Source organism: Colletotrichum scovillei (assembly GCF_011075155.1).
Source record: "Colletotrichum scovillei strain TJNH1 chromosome Unknown Contig00009, whole genome shotgun sequence".
Taxonomy (NCBI): domain Eukaryota; kingdom Fungi; phylum Ascomycota; class Sordariomycetes; order Glomerellales; family Glomerellaceae; genus Colletotrichum; species Colletotrichum scovillei.
This window is the reverse complement of record NW_023336267.1, coordinates 2942512-2961991: the sequence shown is the minus strand read 5'-3', so window position 1 is coordinate 2961991 and position 19480 is coordinate 2942512. Positions and strand designations below refer to the sequence as shown.

Below are 19480 nucleotides of genomic sequence, written 5' to 3'. Positions count from 1 at the left end.
TTTTGCCAATCGACGAACCATTGGGCAGGCAAGCGGCATAACCTTCCCCAAACTGCAAAGTTGCAAACTCGGGTTTGTCCCACAGTCAAGTTGACAACACATACTACGAAAAAGATGCCTGCCCGCTCATGCCCTCCATCAGTCCAGCCAGCCAGCCACTCAGGACCCGTCAAAATTACCCCAGGTTTTCCCCTCAAAAACCTATTCCCATATCGTATCTAAACCTGACCAAACTCGGATAGGAAAGTTGTACTACCTTGCCTCGGACAACGGCACACCCTCAAGGCACGCGCTTAAGGTAGCCTCACCACTTAGCCTCAGATCACTTTTTCGCCGCCTGCACTCCCCTCAGCTTCACGCCCAACGCAACTACTCCTGTGGACAGTCGTATCCTGAAAGCGCCCACCCCCTTTGTTGGTTTTCTTTGATTGAAGAGAAAATTTCCAAAGAGCCAAGAGGTGGGGATGTTTACCCCGGAAAACCACATCCCAGCCCCAAATGAATATGTGACATGTCACAGCCAGTGCAATCTTCTTTCTTTCTGTTTCTACTATGGGGTTGTTGATATTTGTACTCCCCCATTCTTTTTTATTCACCGACTCATCGGGGTCACAAAAATAAGGGGGGCCGTTCCTCAACTTGTCGAGAAGGGCACAACCTATCTACCGTACTTACACTGAAATCTGGCCAAACTTGGGCATTGGCGGCGTCGAACACTAGATGCCACAAGGTCGTTCGTTCTGTTCGCCTCTCTTTGCATCTCTCTCTCTGTCGACTCGATGAAACCAAGGGCCTAGACCGCGTTGGCATATGTACCTCGACGAGCGGAAGGGAACTATCCCACCGGAGGTCCCCTGCATCTACATCACGGCACAAGCTGACTTTCCCCCCGCAATCCGCCGGATCTCACTTCACCGCATTTGCCCGGTCAAAACTGAAAAAAAAAGTCACGATGTCATGCATTTTGGACACCTCTCCTTCCTAACGAACTCCCTTCCCCTTTCTCCTCCGGACGAGCAGGCAGGAGGAGCTTCAGGTCCGACGCCCGGCTTAGCTTCCGCGGCGGGACAACCCACGGGGTATGAAACTCTCGTGGGGCCAAAGCACCGGGGAAGAGCGGCATGAAAGCCAGAACGCAAGAAACCGTCCGAAGAAAGAAATCTGCCTTTTCTCTTCCCCACGAGCCGAGTAATGGGGTATCTCTCAAGACATGGGGAATACTCAATGGCGGGGAACTAAGGTGCTCAAGTCATGGAGAAACGTTTGAACCTTTTTGAGCCGTAGCTCTCAAGTATTCGTAGATGCTCGTCTAACGCCCAGCGAAAAAGGGACTACCGACCGTGGCCAATTGCAGATGACGGGTTACAAGACAAGAACGCTTTCGACATGACGGGCCAGATTGCTGACTCTGTGTGTCCCAAACAACCCAGTTGAACAACTCCAAAAAGAAAGAAAAACACCCCGCGCCTCTTGTCATCCCAGTAATATGTACTGTTTACTCCATTCGCAAAGGGACAGCAAGTTTGTATATGCCTTGAGCCACTTGAATCCATTTCCCACAACGAACCCCCGATGCTTCAAAGGTATCCAGGACATTGCGCCCGACTTCCATGCCAGACAGCAGAATGCAAACCAACGCCATATGGAATGTGGTATATACCACCCCTCAGTTGCCCATTACATTTACTTCGTAACAACCGACTCAGGCGTAAGGGGGTCGTGGCTTGCCCGAGATACTGGTTGAATTCGGCAGCACGTTGTACTTGTGGCTGAGCTTCTTGCCCGACTTTGAAAACTTTTGCAGGCACACCTCGCAATACCATTTCGCTGGTTTGACGTTAGTATACGAACACCAGCGGCCAACCACAAACGGATATCAAGACTTACAGCTTCCGGTAGGTGCCACCTTGAGGCCTACGCAGTTGAGATGGAACCATTCCCGCTCGCAGTTTGCTGCGTCACAGGCGACCATTTCGCCGTAGCTTACACCTTGGCAGTAGCAATATGTCGGTTCATCCTCCGTGTAATCGTAGCTGCGTTTGCCCGCCTGAATCTCCGATTCATCTACATCATCACTCTCTTCGGGCTGGCCCGCTGTTTTGGCAGTCTTTGTGTTAATGACCGCGCTGCTCTTCTTCCGTTTGCTGGCCTTCGTGCCGTCCGTAGTGCGGGCTGACTTAGGCCTTGCTGCCTCTTGGAAGGTCGCCATGGCTGGTGTTGATGGCTTGCTGGCGCGTCCACTCTTTGTCACTGTCGCAGCGGTGACCGTCTGAGCAGTTGGTGCCGGTGTCTCCACTGGCGTCTCCGGCTCCTCGGGCTTCGGTGTTTCCTTCTTTTGCTTCGCCGCAGGAATACTGGGCTTGATGCTCGGTTCAGCCGTATCGGGCTCTTTCTTTGTCGGTTCTGGCACCGGCGGCGCAGAGGGCTCCTTGAACGCAGCTTTTACTTCGGCTGCAGGCTTCGGCAAGACGGGAAGAGGCACCGCTTCGGGTGTCGGCGGAGGCAGGGGTGCCGCGGCCGTGGCCGCTCCGTTAGGCTTGGCTCCTGAGGCAGACGACGGCGGCCGAGACTGTTTACCGCCTTCCACAGCTGCTTGCGTGGTGCTTTGCTTGGCCCTCGAGGCAGTGGGAGGTTTGGGAGCTGGGGGTACAGGGGTCACAGTCATCGGCGCGGGGGAGCCTCGAGGCAACACTGGGTCAGGGAAGTTGCTCATTACAGGAGACGAAGCAACCGACGGAGACATGCCGGCCGCTCCATTCTTGCTACACAAGACGTCAGTACATAGTCTTTGATGGCAATTTGTCGCAAACAGAAGAATACAAACCTCTTCTTTGCTTGACCGGTACCCGTCGGCAGTGCCTTTCGCTTCTTCGGACCGCCACCTTCTGGCGCTGGGGTCTCCCTCGGGCTTGTCGTCTTGGCCTTTGAAGCTGTGGCTCCAAAGACGGTGCTCATGGCCCGCTCCGCTGCGTTGTTTCCACTAGGAGTTTTCTCAACTTTGCGTCTCTTGGGTTGCGGCGCGGCTCCGTTCGTATTGCCATTTGTTGAGATTCCCAAGCCGACGTTGGCAGCAGCCTCAGCTGCCTTGCGTGCCTTGCCACCTCCATGCCCCTTCTTCGTCGGTTCTGGTTTGCTGCGACCTTCAGCGTCGTCAAGTTCGGATTCATGAGGCTGAGCCTGCGTTTTTTGACTCTTCTTAGCTTGGACAGCCTGCTTGCGTGCGTCGCTTCGAGCAGCGGCCTCCTCAGCTAGCTGTTGAGCGGCTGCCGATATCGCAGCAGCTCCCTCACGCCGTGAGCGCTCAGTATGTGCCGCCTTGGTGGCAGCTCGATTCTCAGGGTATGCCCAATGGGTATCGCTCCCCCACTTCGCCTCGTCGCTAAACTCGTTTTCTACGTGCGGCCAGACATCGTCAATCCGGGCCAGCTGTTTCTGGAGTGCATCGTTCGCGGTCGAGATGACATGGTTCTTCTCTTCCAATGACCCGAGCATCTCCTGAATCTTGTAGGCCGTCTGTCGGAAAAGCTGTCTACGGGGAAAGTTGCTCGGGTCGTAGATGGATGTCGCATAGGAACCGTCGGTCGAGGGAGCTGGTGGAGGGGCCGGGCCACCCAGCGGTCCTCCGCTGGAACTATTCTGTGCACTCATTGGAGCCGATGCAGGTGCGACACTGCTGGAAGCATCGTTCACTGGTCGGGGCTGTGGAAGAGGGGCATTCATGGCAGCGTCGACGAGCTTGAAGAGCGCATCCTCGGGAGCGAATATTTTGGCATCGACCTCTTTCAGAAGTGTAAAGTGTCGGACGAGCTCTTTCGGGAGGGCCGCAATCGCATCGGAGAAGTAGGATATGGCAGGATAAATGTCGATGGGCTGGTCAGAAGCAGAGCCGCCAGCAAGTGAGTCTCGGCCATTCGCTGATCCTCGAAGGCCAGAGGAGACGCGCGGGGGGTTGGTTCGTGTCTGTCGAACGGGTTGGGACCTCCGACTTGAGGGAGTATCCCCCGACGATGTCTTTGCCGACTTCATCGCGACGTCGATCGGCGTGCCAAGAGGAACGCGCGAGGTCGACTGTCGTAGTGAGAGAGAGCGAGGGTCTGGCGCAGTGACGGACGTAGAGAAACGGGTGCGGTGGGGAGGAAGAGTAAAGTTTCGAAGTTTCTCGTTTCAGAGGAAACGAGATTTTTGAAATTTGAGAAAGAATTTGACAATCCTAAGGCATTCTGATCGATATGCAGACCTAGACGGTGTAGAATGCTTGTGGTGAGAGGGGGTAGTGCGCGAGGAAAATCAAGAGCAAGGCCGCGGGATCTTCCATCATCCATCCGACGCACTTTTGGGGACCTATCTGCCGCGGGCACGGAGGAGGACTGGCTGGTTGAGTGACCCCATCCGTCACTTAGCGAGTGATTTGGGCCTGAGGCCTGAGCGGAGCTCACCTGAACCTGTCCACCGCCCGCGGTTGGTCCCTTCCCAGTTTCCCATTGGCCCTATGCCTGGCGCGCCGCGCATTTCAGCCACATTTACTTTGAGACCCAGCGGGAAAGGGGAAAAAAAAAAAGATAGGAGCCTGCACCGCGCACCTCATGTCACGTCCCGGGCACTGAGGCCAGTGTTGCGCGCGGCACCTCATTGAACACTGGCAATCCGCTATCAGCCACATCAACTGCGTCATTCCTGGGGTATCGTGTTATCGGCGCCACAACTTGGTAAGCCCAAGTCTGGAGTACCTAACTATCACTCGATGCGTTCCTTTGTAACATTCCAAAGATCATTCCGCCATCAAGTGAACTTTGCCGTAATTTGCGACTGCACGGGCAACTTCCCTTCCTGCACAATACAAATGCGTCATCTACGAAACATGAATTTGATGGATATCAATATGGTTTACAAACACTCTCTCGTGGTATCAGGCCCGCCTTCCCTCCTTGTGGTCTCTCAATCATAAGCAAAAGACCCCGAAGCTGGTTCTTTCCAGCCAAACACAACTACAAGCAACTAAGAAACGCCTCCCCATAGAAACCCTCGGCCGTTATGTCCAATGGGACAGACTCAGGCAAGCTTTCGTGCCTTGGTCATCGCCTGTTTTGGCCGCTCGTCTCTCTCGATCTGCTTCTGCCTCCACTGCCACTCCAGAAGCACAGGCAGGAAGTGCTGCAAATCGAAGTCGGGCCAAAGACACTTCAAGAAGAAGATGTGCGTATCTTGGTGACACTGCCAAAGCATGAAATCGCTGAGTCTCTCTACGCCACTAGTTCTCACAAAAATATCCAGCGGAGGGTTTCCAGCAGTGTACATGTGGTTGTTGAGAGTCTCAGCCGTAATTGTCTCTGGATTCTTCAGGCGGTGCCCGCTTGCTGCGCCGCTGTGCCTCGGCGGTGAAGGCGAGTCGGGAGGAAGAGTAGTTGACGACGACGCACCATCATCACCATCGGATCGTGAAGAGGGGGCCGGCGATGTGTCCCGGATGGTCGGAAGGGGCTCTCGGTGCTCCAGTTGCTTCGACATGATCTTTTGCGAAATACGAGCAGCCGGGAAGGGCGTGAACTTGGGTCCAGGGGGCATCATATACTCCTGTACCGTGGATCGCATGGCCGTTGTCATCTCTTCCCGCGAAGTATACGGAAAGCAGATGTTCAGCACATTTCTGATTCTGTCAGCCTGAGTTATCTTGAGCAGTAGCTTCTGCCCACTTACTGCTTGTTGTACTTGGTCATGTCAACAGCTCGGTCGACCACCTCCAGAACATCCTTGCGAATCAGATCTCTCTGTCCAAGCACACGCACCGCCGCGCCGTATCGATCCAGGATATCGCCGTGTTTCGTCAGCTGCTCGAGCTTCACCTTGGCCAGCTGCATAAGCCCATCGACCTCGTATTGCGGGCGGTTGAAGTTTTCTATGCTGAAGGCGTAGACGGTTACGACTTTGACGCCGCACTTGTAACAAATCTCGAGAACCTGTTGTGATGGAAGTCAGCAAGCGCAACACAAGATAGGGCCATGGGAACGCGCACTCTTGCTAGGGCTTCAAAACCGTGGTGGTGGCCTTCTATCGTCTCCATCTTCCTGCCGCGGGCATACCGCCTATTGCCATCCATCTCGAATGCGACATGTTGAGGAACCGGTCCTTGCTTCAAGGCCCCGATGAGTAGTTCGCGCAGTTGGTTTATTGCCCACTCGGCAGGCGGCGAACTAAAAAGCCATCGAGTGATGTGGTTAATGAATATTTCTGACATGCTGTCTGACCGAGCTCTGGCGCGACGCTCAGCGTAAGGTAAGGAGAAAGGAAAGTTGTAAATGTGTTGAATTATGCGTTAGGAGGGATTCTCGAAAGGGAAGAAATCGGGGAGAGAATGTAGGAGGAATATCTTTCACAAGAATTACAAGAAATCAGTGGTGTCACTATGTGAGGGTCGCGTCAGATCTGTTGGCAACTTGGATAAGTACCCGCCTAGAATCTCAAGCTTGGAGTAACGGCAGCGGCGGCGTGTGCCCAGAGCTCTGCGCCTCACGGAAATACGTCGTGACAGGGTTACGCAAGGGACGCAAGGGTGGCACTGAATGGAAAGCTGCACAGTAATTCGTTGAGCGAATGGCAATCCGGGGATCCGGCGGGTGGGCAAGCCACACTCAGCCCTCCAGCCTCGTCATTGCATGGGAAAGTCTGAACCTGTGGATCTTGCGCTCTAGTGGCCCACCTCTTTCGTGGCGTCGTCGCAACGCCTGAGGCTGGGGCCATTCCCCAACTGCACCACAGGGAAAGTCCAGTCGGCTTTAACCAAGGACACACTTGACGAGGGACAGCACAAGCTGTGCATCAAGCTCCAAGTGGGTTCGGCGACAGCCAAAGAAACCACCTGGCATCAACCATCCTTCGGTCGCCCTTCGCTCTCCGGCACCGCCCGTCGATTCCGACAACACCACTAACTTGCGCAACACTGTCAGAACACGATTGAGTTAAGCTCCGTAGCAGCTGGCAAAGAACCCCTCGTAGCAAGGGCGCATCCCAATCGAGCCAGTGCAGGTGCCTCAATCCAAGGGCAAGAGATCGTCCTCATTGCCCCTCCACCGGTTGAGTGTTGCTGAGAAAGCAACCCGGCCTACGATGCAATAGACGTCCAACCACAACATGTCCTTCACGAATGCGCCAGTGACGCGCACCCTCGTTCTTGGCCTTGTGACGAGCTCCATTGCTGCCAGCTTGCTTGACGTCAAGCACTACTTCTACATTGTTGTAGACACCCATCTATGGCGCTATCATCAGTTCTGGCGCCTGTTGGCGTACCAGCTATGCTGCACCAACTCGAGCGAGGTCCTCTTCGCATCAATGACTCTCTACCACTTGAGGGTCGTTGAACAAATATGGGGATCAAGGAAATACGCTGTGAGTTGCTGCAAGGCCTGAGTGGACGGGGTGATTCTGACAGCGCTTTAGTCATTTGTAGCTGTATCAGCTCTCTTCACTGCAGTGATGCCTCCTCTTTTACTGTCCATCATACCGCGGACATTGACCGCGGGTCTATTCAACTATATGCCAGCCGGCCCTACCCCGATCATCTTCGCTATCCTTGCGCAATATCATGCTGCGATCCCAAATATCTACCGATATCGCGTCGCGGCTTCCGCAGCTCCGCCTACAAACGACCAATTTGTCGGATTGACTTTCTCTGACAAGACGTACCGCTACGCTCTCGCTCTACAGCTGGCACTCTTCCAGTGGCCTGGTTCACTGCTGGGAGCTGCTGTCGGTTGGATTGTGGGACACTCGTGGAGGAACGACTTGCTACCAGTTGCATTGACAAAATGGCGCCTTCCCGGATGGATGGTCGGAGTCAAGACACCGAGAAGAAGGACACAATTCGAGGGTCTTCGAAGGCGGTTGGAAGGTGAGGGTTCATCTGCGACCACCTCGGGCGCGCAGGGCCAGGTGGATGGGAACGCAGGACGGAGGAGACCGGCCGGCCAAGAAAGGCGGCAAGACTAAGTTAAATAGCCCTAAATAGACACAAAATACCACTTACACTGACGTGAGTTCGCTTTTGAAGCACTGGATGATGCCAGGTCTGCGGGAAGGCTTATTCTGGCGTAGTTTGTTCTGCATTTCCGAGATTTCACAAAGACTCTCTACCAAGCACCAAGGATCTGCCTTCAACCGTCGGGAGGACATTATGCATTATCTCTCAAGCTATGGCAAATGCAGCAAGACTCCAGTCTGTTCCTGCGAATGGTTAGGAGTATGAGCTGGTGAGGCTCAATCTATCGAATAAACCAGAGGGTCTTGCTCATCCAATACTAATATACCGATGAACCATTCACAATTCATGGCGGGCCTGGGAAGACGAATGGCCATTCTTGGGATGATCGATAATGAGGTGCCCGAAAGAGGTTCGGTCGTTTCTCAAAACGGTTTAGTACGGCGCAATCCTGGCTCCAGATCCTGGCCGTAAAGAAACCCGAAATTACGGTGTAATTCACTGCCAGATTACACCAGTCTGATGCTGATGCGACGGTTCGGCAACCATCCACTAACCACAGAATAACGAGGATGTTGCCGACGCAATTTGGGTACATGAAAAATAAATAAATAAAAACATCAGCAAACTTCCACAGCCTCTATAGTTGAAGAAGCAAATGTGAAGAACTTTGTATAACTCATGGAACACGCAGATGGATGAGGCGGATGCAGCAGTCAGAGATCCTAAAACTAAAAATACGGTCTGCTGACTCTCACTTAAGTAGCGTGAGATAGTGCAGTACGTACCGTTGACCAACGGGCCCATCTGCCAATAGCGTAAATGGAAGGTAGCCGCAGCGACGCAGGGAAAACGGGTAAGGGACGAACCCAGATAAGCTTAGCGCAAGAGCCCCCCCGAAGTGGGAGCTGCGAAGCATCGCCAATTATGAACCATCTGCCAGGGGGCGGGGGGCGCTTTTGCTGCGGTAGTGTCAAATGTGTCTGCCAGACTGCCACCCGCTGCGACAGGTCACCCAACTCAATTTTTGGGACGGCAAACTCAACAGCACCAGCCTGCACCAGCACCTGCACCTGCACACACTGCACCTCGTAGTCGCTTTTGCACAAGCCGATCCACCTCTCGTTCTGGGAAAAAAGGATGCCTATGCCTCGTCGGGGGAAACACTCTCCTTAACCTCGCAACTTTTGCCCCTCGATTACCTTTTGCGAAGCGGCTGGTGCTGAATCCGTCTCCGACGACGTCCCCCGTCTCCACGGCGATAGCGACCTCGATACTGTAACGGCGAACAACCCCCTTGCCTCCCTCCAAGGGGTTTCGGCACAAATCCCACGCGCCAGCCACCAGCCACTCTTTGTCCATCCACGCATCGCTGTACCATACCATTGTTCCAACGTCCCCGTCCGACGTGTGTGCGAACATACACTTTACTCTAGCCTCCTCGTATCCGTCCGACGAACATGCTTTCCACGGCCTCAACGACATCATAAGCTACCTACGACTCTACGATTCCGCTGTAATATAATGATTTGACGCGAACCGTCCTTTGCTACACATCTGACCCTATATCATGAACGGGTACTCCCCGGGGAGGCCCTCGCCGCCCCGGGCTGCTGGCCCTGGCGGAAGGTCAATAGGTGGGGATGGCCTCAGGAGAGACATTATGAACAACTTTGGAGGGGCGCCTCTGCGCGTTAATCCGGTCAGTCCTCTTCACTGGTCTAGCCCGCTCAGTCCAGACGCATCTAACACCACGCAGACGAGTGCCAAACTTCCGCCGAGCTCTGCCTTGGTTGATCTCAAGGACCCGATTCAAGTCCACTTGTTGACGGAGACGGCGTTGACGGACAGCAAGCAATACCGAATATTGTCGCAGGAGGAAGTGGACGGGCTCAAGAAACAGATTCAATCCTTGAGCTTACGGGTGGAACAGACGCGCACGAACCTCGCTATCCAGACCAAGTACCGAGATGCCGCTGTTTCCATGGCTAAGCTGTACTCGCAGCCTGAGGCGGGCAAGAGGAGGAGTCTGATGGGCAGTAATCGGAACAGCACGGGAGAGTCTCTGCGTGAGGCCGAGGCGGAACGACAGGCCAGCGAGAAACGAGTCGACGATCTGTCGAACGAACTGCGGAGCCTCGAACAGCGCCTGGTTGAATCGCAAAGGGGTCTCCTGGAGCACACCGCCGGCATCCTCCAGCTAACGCACAAGGCATCGAAAAAGCCCGTGAATCAAATCCCCGCCCAGTTGATGAACGGAATACCTGGAAGCCCGGAGAGCCTGTACACCTACTCAAACGGCCGCAATAGTCTAGAGGTCGGAGACGACCCCTTCGACGAGGATGGACTTTTCCAAGATTTGAGCAACATCAGTCCGCCTCGCGGAAAACCCAGAGTTGCTCCGCTCGATATTCCCTCAAAGGCGCCTAGTCGTGAGCAGGATACCCAGCTACGGGAGGAGGCTGAAAAGCTGAGGGAGGAGAACGCAAAATTACGCGCGCAAGCCGACGCGTTGAACAGCCTTCGGGAAGAGAATAGCCAGCTTCAGGCACAAACCGATGCCTTAAGCGGCGAGATTGATTCTCTCAAAAAGGAGAACGCACAATGCCTACAGTCCGTTTCTGATGCGGAACGGAAGCTAACGACATACAACCAAACTCTACGAGACGTAATTATAAACTTTAATCCAGCCAAGAACGGAGGCTTCCGGGAACCTCCCTTACTAGTAGTTGAAGGACCAGCCAATCCTGGCGCTACACTAGGAAGCCAATTCGAGTACCTGGAGGCATGTCTGTCGACTGTACGCCAGGAACAAGAGCTTCAAGGACAGTCGACTGGTAGTCTTCAGGACGCGGAGGCTGCCGCAGCTCAGGCATCTATCGCCCTCACGCAGGCAGAAGGCCGTCTCGAGGATGTAAACCAGAAAATGCGGGATCTTCTTGTCGGAGTTGATCCAAGCTACCCTGAAGTTCCGGACTCTGGCATCGACGCGCAGTTCGAGTGGCTTCAGAGCGCTCTAACTGTTGTGGAGGAGGAGATGAAGAAGAATGCCAGCAAGTCGGCTGTCAAGAAGCAAGACGACGAGCAGGCTGAGGTCGTACTGATGGGCCTGTGGGAGATCATCCAGACTGGTTTCGCAAGCATTCAGCAGCAGAAGGCAGATCGTCGCCGTACACGTATGGAGCAGGGCAGATCTGACAACGATGATGATATGTCTGGAGACGAAGCTGTCGATACATCAGAGCCTTACTCGTTGTCGGCATTCTCTACAAAGGTCCAGTGGCTCTACAGCCAAGCCACGAGTCTCAAGGAGCAGAAGTCCGTTCTCAAGCGCCAGATCAAGCAGCAGCGAGAGTTGAATAACAAGTCCGACTCGCAAAAGGATGAGGAGCTGAAGACCAAGCAAGACCAACTCGACCAGCTTCGATCAGCCCAGATGCGAGCTGAGGAAGAGAAAGCACTCGAGCTTACACTCAAGCAGGACCAGTTGGACCAGCTTAGGTCACTGCTCGAACGGTCCGAGGAGGAGGTTGCTGAGGCTCAGGAGAAGCTCGCCAAGGCGCAAAAGGAGGCAGAGGTCGCCACCACTACGCGCATGGCCAACGAGTCCAGCAGTGCCAAATCCCAAGACGAGATCAGGGAGCGTGATGCCAAGATCGCATCTCTGGAGGCAAGCAGCAAGGAGGCCCAGACGACACTTGCCAGTCTCAATACGAACGTTCAGGACATGAACAGCAAGCTGAGCAAGGCCAACGAAGAATTGGCGCTCTTGACGACGAGGCTGGCTGGAGCCGAGAAAGCCGCAGTCGAAAAGCAGCAAGAGGTTGCAGCCAAGGATAAGGAGGTCAAGGAGAAGGAGGAAGAGATTGAACGTTTCAATATGATGATCGTCGAGCTCAAGACGGAGTTGACGATTGCACAAGCCGAGCTCGATGGTGCATATGGCTCTCGTAAGGAGAGGGCCAACCAGGCTGCGGCTGTTAAGAGCACCGTCGAGGTGACCCAGCTCAAGGCAGAGGTTGACAGGCTTAAGGAGGAGCTCGCTTCGACACTCAAGGAGCTGGAGAACATCACGGCCGAGACGATTAATGCCGAAAGGGAGAAGTTTGAGGTCGAGACCAAGCTCGATGACGCGCTTGCAGTCAAGTCGAGTCTCGAGGGCGAGATCAGCTCATTGAAGGACCAGCTTGACGCCGAGGTCAACAATTCGAGGTCCAAGATGTCGAAGCTGCAGGAGGAGCTTGACGACGCGCGCCTCAAGGTGACTCCAGGCACTGGCGCTCGTGGTGCTGGCGCATCGATGCTCAGCGAACAGTTCCGCACTACGATGAGAGAGGAGAGGAAGAAGTTCCAAGAGGACATGAGGGTATGTTATCCAGCCTTTACCGAATTGATTACGATTTATACTAACTACGCAAACAGGAGGAGCAAGCTAAGAGGAGAAGACTCGAGGAAGAGCTGCAAAAGATACGAAAGACACAGGGTCCTGGACGGAGCCCCTTGAGCCCGCGATGAAGACTGCCACGACGAACCCCTCGGTGCCAACAAGAACAACCAACAATAATATGAGTTATCGCACATCTATCTATTCCCACGGCGTACCGCATTTCAACTTATCACACCCTCGTCCATTGCAATTATGTACTACTAGCACGAATCCGCGTCGCCTCGTCTTCGTTTTCTACCTGTTTCTTTTTTGCATAGCGGGATGATAGACAGAGGAGACAGAAAAGGGGGAAGTGAAAACATGTTGTTCTTTTTCTGGGGTTGGATACTAGTACCTATTATTATTTGCTATTCTGGCACGCCTCTAGACGGGTTACATCGAAGGTATCTCTGGATGGTCTGTTGTCCGACGTTGCTGTAAAAAGGCCTCATTTTTGTATAACCAAGGTTTGCTGTTTTCTGGATACCAAGAAAGAAAGGGGGGAGAGCATGCGTGGTGTGAAGAATGATAGTGAAAAGAAAAATACCAAGTTACGAAGTTGTGGAATGTCGTCGTGTCATCCTGTCATATCCTCTGCCTCGCAACTGTCGCTTGACAGCCTCACTGGCACAGTCGGCGTAGATCGTGAATAGCGATAAACTGTCATCGAAAAGCATCGAGATCACCCTAGCGAGTATGCTGTCAAGTGATAGTATCGAGACCAACACACAGAGAAAATCGCATGAAAAAGCAACTGTCACTCGGTCAATTTATCAGATCAGATCAATATACTGACCATCTCCTCTTCTACTTGATCTTCAACACGTCTTTTGGCTAATTCAAAACTCAAGTGTCCGATGGTTCGCAGCCATATTCGCATCAAAAGGAACCCAATCGTGTCGACACACGATCAATGACCGCGATCATCTCGACCGAGGATCAATTCGAGCTCCTCATCCTCACATTTCCAACTCGGCAAACTGACCAAGACTTGGGGAAATCCTTCTTGCCGCGAAAAGCCTCCGAACGTAGCTCACGGGATGATTTGCCTTCTGACGGATTGCCCCGCCTCCCATCTCGTATCACAGCGCGCACCCACGAGGCCGGTTCATATCCGTCAAGCCCATCGCTACAACATCCCCCAGAACCACCAGAGAAAACCATGGGACATTGGATATTCCACCGTCGTAAACAAAAGAGAGTGATGTTGCACCTCCCAACTGGTTCCGGTCAAAGGGTAACATCGACAATCCCTCCCTTTGATGAAAGGGCCCCCATCTCGGGTCTATGTATAATGAGCCAGCCCTGCCAGGTGACATTGGACGTGGAGATGGGCGGCCACCCTCGTAGATGACCGAAAAGCGTATCCGTCAGCTTCGCTGAAAAGGCAGCTTGCTCAATTTCACAGCTCTTTTTGAACCTGAAAGAAAAACCAAGTTCTGGGCCTCAACCATGATCCCGACCGCGCCTCAACGTTGGAACGTAGAGGTGCGGTTGTCACCGCAAAAAGCCGGAACGTCTCACGCTGGGTGGACGTTGTTGTCTCGAACAGGGTCGAGAGGCCGAGATCGACACTTTGCTGATCTCTGCCATTTCTTTGACATATTGGATGGATCACAGGACTTTTCGAACCCTCCCACTCCTACCCAAGTTCCCCTGGCACGGTCCTTTAACAGGTATGGACTCATGGAGTACGACCTCGTAGAACTGGCACATTCGAACAGCGAACTTGGGCTGAGTTTCGCGAGTGACGAACCACCAGCCCCCACGATCCCATTTCTTCTTCTCCCCAAACAATGGTGCAAGCAAGCAAGCATTACCAAAACGGAACGAGAAGAGAGCGCGACCTAGAGCAGATCCTGCAAGATTCTTTAAGGGATCTGCGCGGTCTTCGACCGACTACAAAGCCATAAAGGCTCTAGGTCGCCTCTTGGTCGTTCCATTCTTGTAAACGACCTAGACAGAAGAGACAGGGAAAAAAAAGCAAAGATCGGCCCATGGCCGACTTAGTTGGACTCAGTTGGTGAGAGCCAAGAGACTTGGTCAGCTCGACAGGCAAAGAAGTTGTCTGGCACAGCTGGGAGCCCAACCCATGCATCCTTTGTCTCTTTGACTGCACAAGCCGAATCAGGCACTGACGGTGCCCTCGCCCTCCCAAGTAGTTTTTTTCAGGTGCGTTTCCACGCCGCTTTGGCATCGAAATTTGGTGGGGAGGCAATGGTGTCGCCGATCTTCATTGTCCAGTTACCTTGCGGAGCTGTAAAGTGGCGGGGGGGGCCACTGGCCTAAACCGGACGATTGGCAATCTTTGATTGGAGATGCCGCTTAAATAGTGTAAACCAGGGTGGCCACGAGCAGCAAAGGCCAGTGGCTGACAGCGTTGACTTGGTGGAAGACTGTTCCTCTGTTAGGCCTTTCCTTTGGGGGGAAAAATGAAGTCGTGATGCGTGGTGGCAACTCTGCGTGGCCGCTTGACATTTGCTCCACGTCGAGAAGCGGTAAGCGAAAAACTTGCTGCCAGATTGGAGCGGTGATCATGGCAGGCGAGGTTGTCATGCAGTCTGGTTGTATCAGGGGAACAATATCCATAACAACAGGAGCAACAGGTTCATACATAACCTCACGTGTCCGTATGAGACGTTGGTTTGGCGGTGCGGCTAGAGCGCAAGGACTTCACCGCCCTGAGCTTACCCGCATCGCAGGAGGAAACACCTTCTTTTTAGTTCAGACCTGTGGTTCCAGACTCACAAGTTACAAGACCCTGTTGAAACCAATTATCAGCAAGCGAGAGAGACTGCTGAAGAATTGTGGTCATGGCAGAGTCTTTGGGGTCCGTAATCTCGTGTGCGTGGTGGATTCAGCGAAACGAGTTGCAGCAGGCCAAGGCTAATCCACCGGATCGTTGTATCGCTTTGAGCAACGCATTGGTGGCTGGCACACGTAGTGTATTCGTAGGGCTTCGATGGAAAAAGCTGAAGCTGAAGCGAATGCTACTCAATAACAAAATATGGAGACGGGCGACCCATCCACTTTGAACCCACAGAGGCGGAGTCACCGATGCTGGCTCGAGAACGGCGTATGGAAGTCTGAGAGGCTTCTTCGTCAGGGGGTTGAGCCTTCTAGAAGCCACGGAAAAGACGGGTAAAAGAGGAGGGACCACCATTCGGCCCAGATCCCGCTGTGATGTGATTTGAAACGGTTGATGCTGGAAGGTTAGTGCTCTGAGAGAGTGGGTGAAGCAGGGCAGGGCCGTCGATGAGGAAGGACGAGACATCGACTGGGCACGGAAGACAGGCGCGCTTCGGGAAAGGCCAGGGGCACGGTCCGGACGTTGACCAGCAGAGGCCCTTCTCTTCGGCCCAGGATGCGACAAGAGGTATGGCGACAGAGTCAGCGACGTGTACGAGCTTTGTGTGGTGTGGGTGTGCTTGTGTGCGTCTGACTTGTCACGGCTGGCTCATTGTAGAGGGCTCAAACAAGCCTGGGTTGTCGACGCAGTGCGTCTTCTGGGCGCGCACGATTCCTAAACGTGGTCCAACGACAGATCAAGGACGATCAATCCGAAGGTTTTGGGACGGTGTGGTCAAGGTGAGTTGTCATCAATCAGCGTTTGCCACAGCTTTGCTGCGTTGCTAGCCTCGCCGTTGACTCCCAAAATTCCAATCTGGGCCGGGATCGGAACGGGGACCAATAAAGCGGACTAGGTGGGTGATTTAGTTTGCGTTGCTTTGCGTTGCGTTGCGTTTCCTTGCGTTGCGAGCGGAAACAATGTGTGGAAATCCCATTCAGAGGCCTCGCTGCAAGCTGCAAGCTGCAAAAGCTAGCGGGTTGCAGCATGACCGTGATATCGCCGCTGCATCGTCACGCCCACCAAAGGATTGGACACGGGAGTCAAACTGTGTTTCGGTCGTCTGAAAGCGCCATAGTGTAATACAATGTGAATGTGTCCACAAGGCAGAGGAGAACGCTGTGGTCGGGGCATGCCTGGTGCTCTATGGAAGCGGGCCGAGTCATGGGCGTATCATCCTTTATATTGTCAACAAGGCGGCGTCCAGACGATAGCCCGTAGCGGGAGTTGGTCGAAAACCTTGCTAATGAGAGGGCTACGGAGCAGGACTGCCGCGTCGGGTGGCATCATGGTCAAAGGGCTGCATGATTTGTCGCACAAGACGCACAACAAGCTCGCAACTGGGTTGCATGAGATGTTGCGAGAATGTAATGCCAATCGTACTCTTGTAGGCAGGTCGAAACGAGCCAGCAGCAAAAGGCTATGCTACAACGTATGAGAATGCAAGCAAACGGCGACTTTGAACTACCCAAGCATCCCGAACGGCTGCCGCGTCGAGAGTTGTCTGTGATAGAAAAGCCTTGGGCATCTCAGATGCATCAACGAACAAGCCCGGTGTGATGTGCTGATGGCGTAGTTGGGACCGATGGGATCTGCCAAGGAGTCTGGTCGGCGCCTCGGGCACCTTTCTAGGTGAAAGTGGTGAGGGTGTGTATTAATGGCACTCTCAAGCTTTGGGCCGGGGTTGGCACAATGTGGCCAGGCCCGCTTGAACCTAGAGTCTCATTTTCCATTCTCGGTGTGTGGCGGCAAACGGCAGACAGGTGAAGGGAAGACATGCTGGTAGCCGCTGGACTGTGTCTTCCTAGTCTTAACTCTGGGCATTACGGTCGACCAGATATTGTGTTTGATTGAAGGTCTAAGACCATCGAAGTACGGATAGTGAGGACGATCCTGCAGGCCGGTGCTCACGCAAATTAGGTACTCCGCGGACGCATTCTGCGATGATTGAAGTAACGTTGGGATAGGTCGTAGCAATGCAGCTCAAACTTGGACGCCGATAGTCGAATCCTGACCATACACTGCAAAGCCGGACCACTGAAACCAAAGGGTGGCCATGGATCGAGTGGTGTGAGCTGTGCAGCCTCATTCTCAGCAGAAGTCGTGCGAGGATTACCCTCGACCACGGGCAGCCGCGGTTCCCGGTCTGGAGACCCTTGGAGGGCTCCATCAACCACATGGCAAGACGAGGCAGAGGGGATGGAGGGTTCGCCATGGCCGAGGCGTCGAGGTTGACGCGTAGCTCCGCACGCACACGGCCATTCTTGAAAAAGGAGATTGTCGAGTGTCGACGTCAGAAGTTGATTGACTCGTACCTGGTGGAGGATGGGCGTTGGTGGCTCAGGCAAGACTCAAGAGTCAGCCAGCGGCAATTTTAGATGCAGAGCTGATTCTGAACCGGGTATTCGTACCCTAAGGTGGATGGTTGTAGGAAGATGAGATGATCTCAGCTCATCGACGCCCCGGCCATCCATCTATCCATCCATCTGCATGCATGGAACAGGAACTTGGAAGTCAAAGTCTTTGTGGTCTGCGGAGGTGAAGTCGGTACGGCACTCGACTGTCGTCATTGTCAACTGCCAACCTGCGACTTTCAGATTCTCTGCCGGCCGCCGTTCGTCCTGTTCTCCCCGGAACTTGGAAGACGCTTTGCGAGAGCCGAGAAGCCAGAGCCACCTTGAGGTCGGAGAGCGGGCGACAAAGAGGACCAGGGGCGGGCGAGCACCATTACTCACGCTTGGAGCAATGCCGTCGCGGACATGAAGCGTGCAGGTCTGAGTATCGGGCAGTTGCCGGCGTCTCGAGACTCTGAAATTATCCAAACTATCGCATCCCGTGCGCCGTTGGCGTTTGGACCAAAGTGACGGGCGCCCCGGGGACTGAAAGGGACGGTTGCACATATTCCCGGGGCACCGTCTAGACCAAAGCCCTAGCAGCATCAGACGACGGCGGACAATGAGGCGTTCGCCTCGCCGTCGGCCACTTTCCCAGTGGCTCCGACATCTCGGCCGCTTGCACCCAAGGACGGGTTAATTAGCATCCACACCCCGCGGGTCAGGCGCCTCGATGCAGATCCAACACCGGTTGGTGGACGATTCATATCCATAGTCTTGGGCGTTGGCAACAAGGAGAATAGAAAAAAGGGGGGCGAGAGGGTCGCATAAGGCTACCGGTCCGTATTTATGTTTCCAATATCGTGAGAGGCGAGAAAGACCCGAGAGAGAAATCAATCAAGAGAAGCATAAAAGTGCAACGGCTGGTTGGCATGGAGTACTCCGTACTTCATGAGCCATCCAGCGTATGTCTGCTTCGACTGAAGTGGCTGCTTATCACTGGACCCATCGTAACGTCAAATTAACGATGAGTCGAGGGAACCTGCGGGTATCGTAACCGATTTAGATATCGCATGCATTTGCAGCGGCATTGTTGGCTGGATGCAGTAGGACGTCGTTCGTTTGAGCAGTACGGATAATGTGATCAAATCTGTGTGAGCCTCGTATGCGTGGGGATCGGAAGGCATCTCCAGTCGGGTCATAGTTGTGTAGGTACTCGTAACCACATGCATGTAGGAGCAGACGACGACGACAGCTCCGAAGCGAGGAGAAGGATTGATTGCGAAGGCGATCAGCAGGACGGCTTTGTTGGTGGCTGGTTGCATCTGAAGTGGACGAGGCCGGTGGATCGTGGATCGCAACTAGATGGATCCAATCTTACTGCCAGCGGGAAGGGGACAACGGCCACTCGCTGCTAGGTTGCCTCTTGCCTCCTGCGAGGCGAGTCGTGCCTCGTGGTTCTAGAAGCATGCGGCTCGGAATTGATGGGGTTGGTGATGAAGTGTATGCTTCGTACTCTGTACTCTGTGGTTGTACCGTGTGTCCTTGCCACGGAGTCAGGGGGTTTCCGGGAAGGGTCGGTTTGCGGTCCGGCGTCCTGCTCTAGCCTAGCTTGCCTACCTTATTAGCTGTGAACTTGTGAAGAACAGCTGAAAGGAACATTGTATGGACAGTGAGGTGACAATTGAGGCTAGCTCCGAGGTTTGGAACTAAGGGGCCGGGCTGATGATGGCAAGTGGAGGCGGAACAGAGTTTGGAGATTCCGTGATGTCGAATTTCTTTGTTGTGCAAGCAGAAATATTTCGCACTCTGTAGTACCGTATACAGGAGACATAGTGTACGTAGGTAGCATGGAATAGAGACAGTATCTGGGACGGATGAGTGGAACGGGAGCCGTAGACGGA

General features: G+C 53.9%; 4 protein-coding genes across 4 annotated transcripts; 2 read left to right on the top strand and 2 right to left on the bottom strand.

Annotated features, from left to right (window-relative positions):
* Positions 1-1228: 1228 nt before the first annotated feature.
* On the bottom strand, positions 1229-4328 carry HER10_EVM0012766 (PHD-finger domain-containing protein). Its single transcript, XM_035482152.1, has 3 exons — positions 2825-4328; positions 1888-2762; positions 1229-1827 (listed from the first exon to the last, which is right to left on the bottom strand). The coding sequence occupies exons 1-3, from the start codon at positions 4024-4026 to the stop codon at positions 1703-1705; spliced, it is 2202 nt and encodes a 733-aa protein (XP_035330246.1). The 5' UTR covers positions 4027-4328; the 3' UTR covers positions 1229-1702.
* A 453-nt stretch (positions 4329-4781) lies between these two features.
* On the bottom strand, positions 4782-6506 carry HER10_EVM0003040 (di-trans,poly-cis-decaprenylcistransferase). The gene is made up of 3 exons (XM_035472728.1): positions 6011-6506; positions 5695-5954; positions 4782-5644 (listed from the first exon to the last, which is right to left on the bottom strand). The coding sequence occupies exons 1-3, from the start codon at positions 6230-6232 to the stop codon at positions 5050-5052; spliced, it is 1077 nt and encodes a 358-aa protein (XP_035329039.1). The 5' UTR covers positions 6233-6506; the 3' UTR covers positions 4782-5049.
* Positions 6507-6752: 246 nt separating this feature from the next.
* HER10_EVM0000386 (UBA domain-containing protein Ucp14) lies at positions 6753-8001 on the top strand. The gene is made up of 2 exons (XM_035470171.1): positions 6753-7380; positions 7432-8001. Exons 1-2 carry the CDS (start codon positions 7126-7128, stop codon positions 7978-7980), a joined length of 804 nt encoding a protein of 267 aa, XP_035328755.1. The 5' UTR covers positions 6753-7125; the 3' UTR covers positions 7981-8001.
* A 1002-nt stretch (positions 8002-9003) lies between these two features.
* Positions 9004-12930, top strand: HER10_EVM0006078 (involucrin repeat protein). The gene is made up of 2 exons (XM_035483000.1): positions 9004-12335; positions 12392-12930. The coding sequence occupies exons 1-2, from the start codon at positions 9540-9542 to the stop codon at positions 12482-12484; spliced, it is 2889 nt and encodes a 962-aa protein (XP_035329419.1). The 5' UTR covers positions 9004-9539; the 3' UTR covers positions 12485-12930.
* The last annotated feature ends 6550 nt before the right edge of the window (positions 12931-19480 follow it).